The following is an 11,174-nucleotide window of genomic DNA, read 5'->3' on the forward strand; positions in this document are numbered from 1 at the left end:
TAAAGCAAAGGAAGAAATGACAAGATAAAAAGAGCTGAACCGAAGATTTCAAAGAGAAGCCCGAGCAGACAAACTCAGTTACTAAAATGAAATGTGCAAAGACCTGGAGTTAGAAAACCAAAAGGGAAGAACACACTTGGCATTTCTCAAGCTGAAAGAACTGAGGGAAAAAATTTAAACCTCAAGTTGCAATATTGAAAGATTCTATGGGCAAAATGTTGAATGATGCAGGAAACATCAACAGACGATGGAAGGAATACACAGTCACTGTTCCAAAAAGAACTGGTTGATCTTCATCCATTTCAAGAGGGGGGATATGTTCAAGAACCAATGGTACTGAGGGAAGAAGTCGAAGCTGCACTGAAGGAATTGGCAAAGAACAAGGCTCCAGGAAATGACGGAATATCCATTGAAATGTTTCAACAAACAGATGCCCTGCTAGAGGCACTCAGTTGTTGTTGTTGTTGTTTTGCCGTCGAGTCGGCCCAGACTCAGCAACCCCTCCTTGGGTTTCCGAGGCAGTATCATTACGGAAGTAGGACTGCCCAACCTTCCTTCCGAAGAGTGGCTGGTGGGTTTGAACCGCCAGCCGTCTGGTTAGCAGGCAAGTGTCTTAGCCACTATGCTACCAGAGCTCCCACTCACTCAGTTATGCCAAGAGATTTGGAAGACAGATTTGGCCAACTGTCTTCCAGATCTCTTAGCATAGCTGAGTGAGTGCTTCCAGTGGGGCATTCGTTTGTTGAAACATCTCAGTAGGTATCCCGTCAATTCCTGGAGCCTTGTTCTTTGCCAATTCCTTCAGTGTAGCTTCGACTTCTTCCTTCAATACCACTGGTTCTTGAATATATGCCACCTCCTGAAATGGATGAAATTCTTTTTGGTACCGTGACTCTGTGTATTCCTTCCATCTTCTTTTGATGTTTCCTGCATCATTCAGTATTTTGCCCATAGAATCTTTCAGTAGTGCAACTCGAGGCTTAAATTTTTTCCTCAGTTCTTTCAGCTTGAGAATTGCCGAGCGTGTTTTTCCCTTTTGGCTTTCCAACTCCAAGTCTGCATGTTTCATTACAGTAATTGCTTTGTCTGCTCGAGCTGCTCTTTGAAACTTTCTGTTCAGCTCTTTAATCTTGTCTACCGCTGCTTAAACCATGCCTTTGCCCAATTCAGCCTCTGACAGAGGGCAAGAAGCTTGTTACCCTCTCTGGGCACTCATTGCCCCAGTCCACAGGAAGCAGATATAGAAGAGTGATCATCATCTTCCCAAAAGGTTTTCAGCAACAAGTTCTTGAGTGGGGAGTGATAGAGTGGCAGTTAGACATGACCAGGCCTGAAAAGGGAGAAAACGATCGAAAACCTTCCATCAGGAAGGTAAGAAGTTTAACTCCTGTGGCTTCCATCCAAACAAAAGACAGACATATGAGCTGAACATTTACATTAGGTAGATACACTCCTTGGAGAGATGAATCATGAGAGAACAGAAGGGCTGTGTATGCACAGGGAGACAGTTCGGAGCAGGGGTGCGTGGAGGGGAGCTGTTGCCTTGTGGGAGATTGCAGTCAACATGACTTGTGAGCTACTGTATGGAAAATGAATTTGCTTTGTAAACTTTAACCCAAATCACCATAAGAATTTTAAAAAAGGGGCAGGAAGTTTAGAGATGACCACAACCGCCACAACAGAAGGCCAGCAGGCGAAGGAACCACCACCTAGACCAGGCACAGAAGTGGTACAGAGAGTCCTCCACCTGCCCCCAGGGACACGAATGCAACATTCACGTATGCTAGCCTTGAGGTTCTGTCCGCCTGGTGGGCCACCCTGGAGGCTCCCAGGAAACCTCAGATGGCTGAATCCACGTAATTAGGCGTATAAAGAAAGAGAATAGATGGGTGGGATGGGACTGGCAGACTGAAATAAGGAAACAAAACAGGCCTCTCCTGATAAAGAAATCCTGGGACGGGTAACAAGCCCCCCGCTTTCCTGCGGGTAACGCTGCTGGGACCTCGTGGGGAGGGAGCGCTGGCTCCACCTCTCAGACGAAGTTGTTTGTCCGGTGGGCTTGCTTGTGGGCGTTATTGGGACCATGGCTGTTAGTCTGGGAGAGAGATCTGTTGATGTGAGGCCAGGACAGGCTGGGGAGGCGATCACCCTGTGGGGTGGGGTTATCCCCTCCACAACCATCCCTCGGGGTGGCTGGGACTCCTCATTGGAGTAGAACTTGGGTGTCCAAGGTTGGCAGGTGATACTGGTTAAGTAACAGGTAAGAGTTTGGAAAGCTGACCCGCCCGTACCCCAGGATGTCCTTCGGGCTTCCACACTGTGGGAAGGGGCATGGCCTGGGCCAGCCCACCTCTAGCCGGGATGGAAGCGCGAGGTGCTGGGGACAGGGCTTTGACCGTGCAGGGTTTGTTGATCTAGACCAAGGTGAGCTTGGCGCCCCCTGCTCTGAACCCGCTGTTCCCTGTTCAGTTCCTCACCTGTGGGAACGCGTTGGTCCTACAGGTTGCACTTGGTCATCTGATGTGTTCTCTCATGGGTTTGTCCAGATAACTCCTGGTGATCTCTTCTGGATGGTTTCCTTCCTGACCTAGCACTTGCTGCTGTGGTACCCTACAGGTTGCACTTGAATTTGGTCTTCACAGCCCTGGGCAGGTCTGTCTGAGGAAGGATGGGGCAAACTCTTCAAGTCTACTAACAGACTGGAGTCTTCAAAGCTTGCGAGCAGCCACCTAGATGCAATAATGGGTTTCTCCTCGTCCAGAGCAAAGAAGAATGAAGAAAACCAAAGATGCATGGAAACAACTAGTCCAAGGGACTGGTGGACCATGCAAACCTCAGCCTATATGACCACAAGACCAGAAGAACTAGGTGGTGCCCAGCCACCACTGTCAACCACTCGGGGGGATCAGTGCAGGAGATCCTGGATAAAGTGGGAGAACAGTGTGGAACAAAAAATCAGAGATGACCAGGTTACTGATCTGATAGAGCCGGGTGAGACCCCGGAGACCGTGGCCCCTAGTCACCCTTCCAGCCAAACAGTAGGCATCTAGGGTGAACATTTTATCAGGTAGCTACACTCCTTGGGGTAATCCATCGTGGGGGGCAGGACAGTGTTGGCACAGGGGGACAGCTGGAGGAGGGCAGAAACGCACAGGAAAGGGGGACACAGGGAAGGGGGTAACTACGGGGAGGAAGTGGGAAGAGACATTGTGGGGACTACAGTCGGTGTCATGAAACAAACTGTGTATACACTTACATGGAAAGTGGATTTTCTCTGTAAACTCACCCAAGTTACAGTAAAAACTAAAACTTAAAGCCTCCTAACAGCTCCACGGAGGCTGGCCACCCCCACAGGCTGCCCCACCCCTCCCTGTGAACTGGCAAAGCAGGGCCCAGGGCCCAGGCTGTGCAGGGTCCCAGTGGGCCCTGGGCTAGGGCTGTGATTGGCCTGAGCTGGACAATGGCACTGTGATGTCGGCCCCTCCCACTGTGAAATGGGGGCCCTGCACCCTGTGAGGCAGTGAAGCTGCTGTGGGACAGAGACATGGTGAGCCCAAGCCCTCCACCCCTACCGCTAGCTTCACGCCCAGTGCTGGCCAGGGCTGGCCCCTCCTCCTCACTCTGAGAAAGGAGGGGCCTTTCAGAGGGCACCTCCCCCTAGGTCTGACTCCAGTGGGGCTGATGGACTTGGAGGGGTTGGGACTTCATAGCAGCCACCTTAGAGCAGGTGCTGACCCCGGCCGTCCACTCAAGGTTCTCTTCCCACCTGTGTACCTACCTACCCAACGCTTGCTGGGCGTGTCCTCCGGGGCTGTGGGGTGGAGCTGGGCCCGGTGGAGCCTGTCGCTGCCCTGACCCGGCCCGGTCTTGGCAGAGTGGAAGGTATGACCTCAGCCTGTTTGCCAGCCCTGACCTGGCCCGGTCTTTGCAGAGTGGAGGCTATGATCTCAGCCTGTTTGCCAGCCCTCCGGACTGTAACTTCCTGTGCTCTGTCTGCCACGGGGTGCTCAAGAGGCCGGTGAGGTTGCCGTGCCACCATGTCTTCTGCAAGAAGTGCATCCTTCGGTGGCTGGCCAGGTGTCCTGGGCACCCAGGGGCGGGGAGGCCTGGACGGGAAGGTCGCTCATGCCCTGGATCATACACACCCATAGACCAGCCACCAAAGGGCCACTAAGATGTGCGGGGAGCCCTGCATGGTGCCTGCAGCACCCTCTAAGTGCCTGAGCCTCAGAGAGTACCTCACCTTCTGAGAGCTTCCCGAATTGGCCCCGTCATGCCTCCTTCCAGCCGGGGCTGGAGAGGAAAGGGTACCGCAGTACGTGCCCAGCGGGGGGACGCATATGGCTGCCACTGTCCCGCTTACCCCAAACTCCACCACGTACCTCCTTCCAGACAGAAGACCTGCCCCTGCTGCAGGGAAGACGTGAGCCGCAAAAGCATGGTCCACGCCAGTCAACTGCAGAGAGCCATCGGCCGCCTGGAAGTCAAGGTAGCCCCCGGCGGCCCCGCCCGCCCCTCTGAACCCTCTCCCAGAGCAGGCCGGGCGGGGCTAGGGGAGGGAGAGAGGAACCCCATCTTCGGAGAGAACTCAGGTCTCTGCTTGCAACCTTGGGGTCGTCAGAGCTGGCAGCGTTTGAACTGTGGCTCTAGCACTCACTTGCTGTGCGACTCTAAGCAAGTTGCCTAAACTCTCTGAGCTCCTGGGCCCTCAGTTGTGAATGGGGATAATAGAGGATTTAGAGAGAATGGAGTGCCTGTCATGCCAGCTACCCATTACCCTCCAGACCCCTGATTTCACCGGTGGGGAAAATGAGGTTCCACAAGCGGAAGTGACAGGCTTAAAGTATGGCAGGGGTTTAAAAAAAAAATCGCGGTGTGCAAGGTTTGCCAGCCCAACTCGGCCCTGTTCTGCAAACTCAGACCCTGCCTTCCCTGGGAAGCCCAGATCCCACTTCGACCCACTTGCCCGCTGTTCCCCTCCCCGTCAGCCCTCAAACACACCCAATTCGCTGGTTCTAGTTCTAGGGAATGTAGTGGGATTGGGGGTTGGGGTGGGGGTGGGACCCCGTGGGGGGCCCGGCTGACGATGCCCTCGCCCGCCCCCAGTGCAAGAACGCCGACGCTGGCTGTTTGGTGACGTGCCCCCTGGCCCATCGGAAGGGGCACCAGGCCTCATGCCCGTTCGAGCTGACGACCTGCCCCAACGAGGGCTGCTCCGCGCGGGTGCCACGCCAGGTCCTGGCCGCGCACCGGCAGCACTGCCAGCAGAGCGCCCAGCAGCGCTGCCCCCTGGGCTGTGGCGCCACCCTGGGGCCGGCCGAGAAGGCGGACCACAACTGCTACCGCGAGCTGCGCGAGGCCTGGGGCGTACGCCAGGCGCGCAGCCGCACCCTGCTGGCCCGCCTGCTGCGGCGCGTGCGCCGGGTGCACCGCGCCACCAACCTCATCCGCCGGCAGCTGGCCCAGCTCGGTGACTTACTGGAGGGCGATGCCGCCCTGTTCGTCCGCTCCCCGGCCCAGGCCGTCCCGGAAGGCAGCAGTGGGGCTGGGGTGTGGGAGGGCCAGGGCCAAGATATCTTGTACATAGAGGATTAATAAAGGCGGGGCCCAGGCCTGCCCCGCCCCGGCGCCTCCGTGCTTGGTGGCCACGCCCACCTCTCCTGTCTCCTCCCTTCATATCATATCCTCAGCAGCGCTTCGGCCCTTTTTCCCCCGGTTTCTCTGGGCTCTTTCCCACCTCTGGGTCTTTGCACTGGCTGGTCCCCCTGCATGGCAGGCTCCTCCCTTCATCCTGCATTTGCCTCTGTCCTCTAGGGGCGCTGTGGGTCAGAATGGACTCCACGGCAATGGGTGTGGTTTGGACTTTGCTTCTGTGAAGATTGACAGCTTTGGAGACCTTGTGGTGCAGTTCCACTCTGTCCTCTAGGGGCGCTGTGGGTTGGAATAGACTCCCAGGCAATGGGTGTGGTTTGGACTTTGCTTCTGTGAAGACTGACAGCCTTGGAGACCTTGTGGTGCAGTTCCACTCTGTCCTCTAGGGGTGCTGTGAACCAAAATCCACTCCAGGGCAGTGGGTGTGGTTTTTGTTTTTTGTTTTCTTTAATCACCTCTCCTTCCAGGTTCCATTATAGCATTGTCTTCCCAGCATCACAGCCTGTAGCACAAACGCTGAATTTAGTAGGACAATCATCCCAGAACAGCCCTTAGGAACCCTCCCATGCTTCTACCCCTCTCCTCCCGCTCACTGCCCGCACCCACACTACCGGGGATCCTGCTACGGGTGTGCATCACCCCCAGGGCTTGTGCACTCAGCCTGCCGCTTTTCAATGACACCTCCACTTACTGCACTTAAAACCATGCTTCCTGAACCCCCTCCCCCACCCCTTACCCGAACTGTACTTTCCACCAAACCAAACCCACTGCCATGGAGTCAGTTCGAACTCATAGCAACCCTATGGGACAGAACAGAACTGCTCCATGGGATTTCTAAGGCTGAAAACCTTTACGGATGTTGCCACATTTTTCTCCTGTGGAGTGGATGGTGGGCTTGAACCGCCGACTTCTGGGTTAGCAGCTGAGTGCTTACTGCCCCCCTCGGGCTCCTTATATTCCCCACAGCACTTAGCTACCGTTGTTGCTCGGAATTGGCAGATTACACAATCCACTGACGCTCCAGTCCCTTACAGAAAAGGGTGTAGCATTTGCATAGAACCTACATAGATCCTCCCGTACACGTTGTCACCTCTAGTTCACCATAATACCTTATAGTCTTAGCCTTTGAGAGATTGACCCTCAATCGCTTCCCCACCCACACTATTTTCAGTCTGTCTTGGTTCAAGCCACAGGTGCAGAGTCCCAGCTGCATTATTTTCTCTTGCCGGTCCCACCCACCCGCTAGAACCTGAGTGCTAGATGGCTGTTCTCTTGACTGGTGTGTTCCAACTGCTTTGAACATATATGTTGTTGTTTTTGTTGTTATGTGCCATCGAGTCGGCCCCGACTCCTAGCGACCCCTCCTTGGGTTTCCGAGGCAGTATCACTACGGAAGTAGGATTGCCCAACCTTCCTTCCGAGGAGTGGCTGGTGGGTTTGAACCGCCAGCCTTCTGGTTAGCAGTCAAGTGCTTTTAGCCACTATGCTACCAGAGCTCCTTGAACATTATTTATCATACCGGACTCAGACTCCTAAAATAGGGACTGGTTTGGCTCTACACACATGGACCGCACGCCGACCGCCTTTGCTACCTTATCCCAGAATACCAAAGAAGCAGGAATTTGGGGGTTTCTTTAGGCGTCTTGACTGCTAACCAAAAGGCTGGCGGTTCAAACCCATCCACCGCTCCTGGGAAGGAAGACTGGGCAATCTACTTCTGTAGAGATACCACCTGGAAAACCCAAGGAGGGGTCACTATGACTTGATGGCAGTGAGTGAGTTCAGAAATCTTGAGATTACCACGAACACCACCTTTATTTCCATCAAAAAGGCAGATCCGGGCAAGCTCCACCCCATGCCCACCTACACAATCCCACACCCCACCCTCCAAACCGGAAATGCCTCCCTCAGCTTCCCTTTCCGGACCCAGCAGCTACCGCCCGCAGCAAAGATGGCGCGGTTCGCTTAGTGCTGGTGACGTCATCGCAGCGCGCCGGGAGCACTGAGTCAGGCTCCGAATCTCCCTCACGCGGCGCTGGTATGTCTGGCTGATCCCAGCGGGACCAGAGGGGACCGCAGCGTCGGCGACATGGCAGAGGCCGCGGCTGGAGTGAGCCGCTTCAAGGCCAAGTGAGTCAGGGTCGTGGGGTGCGGGCGCCGCCCGGAGAGGGAGCCGGGTTCCCGGGCGGAGTGGGGTTGAAGGGGTGCGTGGAGCAGCGTCCATTCGGCGTCTGGGGATGGCTGACGGCTGTGTGCGCCGCGGGGTCGGGGCGGCTACGGTGATGCGAGGCGGGGGAGCGGCCTTTCTGCTCTCTGGAAGGGCGGGGACTGGAGCCCTCCCGGAGCAGCAGACGTCGGTCAAGTGAGGATCCTGTTTTTGGGGTGTGGAAAACCGAAAACCCAAACTCACTGCCATTCAGTGCACTCCGACTCTTAGCGACCCCCTTTGGGTTTCCGAGGCGGTAAACCTTGACGGAAGTAGATTGCCCAGTGTGCCTCCCGAGGAGTGGCTGGTGGGTTTGAACCGGCAACCTTCTGGTTAGTAGTCAGATGCCTTAGGCACTGCGCTACTGGAACTCCTTTGGGGGACACGGTGCGGGGACCAAAAATCCCAGGACAGGGGCTCGGGGCGGCCTGAGCACAGGTCACAGGAGTTGGTTCTGGGCGCGAGCGGGACCACCACCTGCCCCTCTCCCAGGAGCAGGAAGAGAGGAGGCGGCTGGTGGACTGGGGCCAGCATCCCGTGGTTCAGGTCACACTCAGCCCCCGTCTCGTGGGGGCAGCCTCCTGGGGTAAGGCGTTATGCAAATGGCTGCCATCGCTGGCAGCGGGACTGAGGGGGCATCTGTGTTGGGTCATTACTGGGTCCGCGTTATGGCAGTTGTTTCATGTTGGGAGTCAGGCTTCCCTGCGTCGCATTAACCAGGCATTGAAACTGGGTGACAGGGGCCCAGGCCTCACCCAGGGAGCAACAGCCTGTAGGGGACATGCAGTTGGCACTGCAGGGTGGCCCGCGAAGAGGAGGGAAGCTCGGGAGACGTTGGCAGAGGCTCCTCTAGGGAGACTTTGGGGGCTTGTAAGGAAAAGGGAGGGTTTTAACAAAGGGAGAGAGGTAGCTGCAGGATGGACGGGGCAAGTGGGGGACCTGGAGGAGATGCTGCAGTGGCCTGGGCCAGGGTGCAGGTGGCAGAGTGAAAGAGGGCAGCCAGAGAAGGTCCCAGGACGGCTGCTTGGAGAGGGGGAGCCAGGCCAGGCTGGGGAGGCAGGAAGGAGCCAGGGCTGGAGAAGGAAGGGGTGCGGACCTCAGGGATGAAGATACCAGTTCTGGCCTCTTGTGGCCAGCAGGGGGCGCCCAAGGCCTGCCCAGCTCTGTGCTGGGGACACTCCCTTGGGGTCTGAGCCAGCCACCTCTTTCTGCTGTGGGGTCCCACGTGGATCTCCGAGCTCCCTAACGGGGGTGCTCAAAAAGGTGATGACATGTCAGCTCAGCCTGGGAGCTGCCTTTTTGTGGCCGAGGACCCCATCTCTGCCCTTGTGACTTTCTCCCTGGTCCCGGCTGCTGCCCTAGTGCCAGTCAGAGTGCAGACCTCGGGACCGGGGTGCCTGGCTCACTCTCTCCCCCATCCTCCCTCCAGCTATGCCGTGGAGTGCAAGATTGAACCTTTCTACAAGGGCGGGAAGGTGCAGGTACCTGCCCGGGGTGGGGTGGGGTGGGCGTGGGGAGGCAGGGGAGCGGGGCTGAGGAGCGTGGCCCAGCTGAGACCCACTGTCCCCAGCTTGACCAAGCTGGGCAGCACCTCTTCTGCGTCTGTGGCACCAGAGTCAACGTCCTGGAGGTGGCCTCGGGGGCCGTGCTGCGGAGCCTGGAACAGGTGAGGATACGGCCGGGCCGGGGAGATGGGGCCGGGGAGATCTGCCGTACTCACGGCGCTGGGTGGCCGCTCTTGCCTCCAGGAGGACCAGGAGGACGTCACTGCCTTCGACCTGAGCCCTGATGACGAGGTGCGTGGGGTGGGGGTGGGAAGTGGTGCTGAGCCTTCTCACCCCCATTTTGGGTCCGTGAGGAGGATGGTTGTGTCTTTACCCAGCTGAACCACGCCCTCCACCCCCAGGTGCTGGTGACAGCCAGCCGGGCACTGCTGCTGGCCCAGTGGGCCTGGCGAGAGGGCACCGTCACACGCCTGTGGAAGGCAGTGCACACGGCCCCTGTGGCCACCATGGCCTTTGATCCCACCTCTACACTGCTAGCCACAGGTAGGGCCCCAGCTGGGTGGGCAGGCCCAGGGTGTATGGGGGTGTTGGGAATGGCAGCCACTGTATATCACACCACATCTCTTGCAGGCGGCTGTGACGGGGCCGTGCGTGTCTGGGACATCGTACGGCACTATGGGACGCACCACCTGCGGGGCTCACCTGGCGTCGTGCAGTAAGTCGGGTGTCCGGGGATGGGCAGGAGTTGGGCAGCAGGCCTGGGGGCAGCAGAGCTCAGCTGTCTGCCTTCTGCTGCAGTGTGGTGGCCTTCCACCCGGACCCGGCACGCCTGCTGCTCTTCTCCTCAGCGGCAGATGCCGCCATCCGCGTGTGGTCCCTGCAGGACCGGTCATGCCTGGCCATGCTGACCGCCCATTACAGTGCTGTCACCTCCCTGGCGTTTAGTGCCGACGGCCACACCATGCTCAGGTCAGCACAGCAACCACAGCAGGCCTTGGCAGGAGGAGGGCACGGGGAGACGCCTGAGCCGAGGTGCTGTTTCTCCTCCCAGCTCCGGCCGAGACAAGATCTGCATCATCTGGGACCTTCGGAGCCACCGGGCCACCAGGACGGTGCCAGTGTTTGAGGTGGGGCACCTGGGGTCTCTGCTGGGTCAGTGAGTTGGTGCAGAGGGCGTCGGGCAGCGGCCTCTGACCCAGCTCATCCCCAGAGCGTGGAGGCCGCCGTGGTGTTGCCAGAGGAGCTGGCACCTGAGCTGGGGGTGAAGTCCCCGGGCCTGCACTTCCTGACAGCTGGTGATAAAGGTGGGGCCGGGCCTAAAGGTGAGCAGGAGGCGGTGGGGGCTGGGGTGGGCCCCCAGGTCCCAGCTGACCCGTCCCCACACAGGCTTGCTGCGTGTGTGGGAGGCAGCATCCGGGCAGTGTGTGTACACACAGCCGCAGCTGCCAGGCCCCGGGCAGGAACTGAGCCACTGTGCCCTGGCCCGCACTGCCGGCCTGCTCCTCACTGCCACTGCCGACCACACCCTGCTGCTCTACGAGGCGCGCTCGCTACAGCTGTGCAAACAGGTGAGCGCTTGACTTCCTCCCGTGGCCCTGCTCTGGGTCCTACCCCACATTGTCCAGTCCTGTTGAGCCACCATCATACGGCCCCGCCTCCATCCCCATCCCCGCACAGCCCTGTCCCGTGGAGCCCCCCTCATGCGGCCCCGCCTCCGTTCCCCGCACAGCCCCATCCTGTGGAGCCCACTGCCGTCCCTGTTCCCACACAGCCCCCGTCCTGTGGAGCCCCCCTCACGTGACCCTGCCTCC

The 11,174-nt window shown here is 58.1% G+C and overlaps 2 protein-coding genes across 2 annotated transcripts in view; both read left to right on the plus strand.

Moving 5' to 3' along the window:
* The first annotated feature begins 1,320 nt into the window (after positions 1 to 1,320).
* On the plus strand, positions 1,321 to 5,595 carry RNF151 (ring finger protein 151). Its single transcript, XM_007939656.1, has 4 exons — positions 1,321 to 1,371; positions 3,875 to 4,077; positions 4,393 to 4,489; positions 5,107 to 5,595. The coding sequence occupies exons 1-4, from the start codon at positions 1,321 to 1,323 to the stop codon at positions 5,593 to 5,595; spliced, it is 840 nt and encodes a 279-aa protein (XP_007937847.1).
* A 2,146-nt stretch (positions 5,596 to 7,741) lies between these two features.
* The window catches only part of TBL3 (transducin beta like 3), a 7,017-nt gene continuing 3,584 nt past the window's right edge, over positions 7,742 to 11,174 (plus strand). The window contains exons 1-10 of the mRNA XM_007939523.1: positions 7,742 to 7,782; positions 9,288 to 9,339; positions 9,429 to 9,524; positions 9,607 to 9,654; positions 9,765 to 9,906; positions 9,994 to 10,078; positions 10,162 to 10,332; positions 10,415 to 10,490; positions 10,574 to 10,667; positions 10,750 to 10,931. Of these exons, the coding sequence (XP_007937714.1) occupies positions 7,742 to 7,782; positions 9,288 to 9,339; positions 9,429 to 9,524; positions 9,607 to 9,654; positions 9,765 to 9,906; positions 9,994 to 10,078; positions 10,162 to 10,332; positions 10,415 to 10,490; positions 10,574 to 10,667; positions 10,750 to 10,931 (987 nt within the window). The remainder of the gene's footprint in view (positions 7,783 to 9,287; positions 9,340 to 9,428; positions 9,525 to 9,606; positions 9,655 to 9,764; positions 9,907 to 9,993; positions 10,079 to 10,161; positions 10,333 to 10,414; positions 10,491 to 10,573; positions 10,668 to 10,749; positions 10,932 to 11,174) is intronic.

This window comes from Orycteropus afer, unplaced genomic scaffold (genome assembly GCF_000298275.1).
Source record: "Orycteropus afer afer isolate SDZICR_OR568_19922 unplaced genomic scaffold, OryAfe1.0 scaffold00061, whole genome shotgun sequence".
NCBI classification, from domain to species: Eukaryota; Metazoa; Chordata; class Mammalia; order Tubulidentata; family Orycteropodidae; genus Orycteropus; species Orycteropus afer.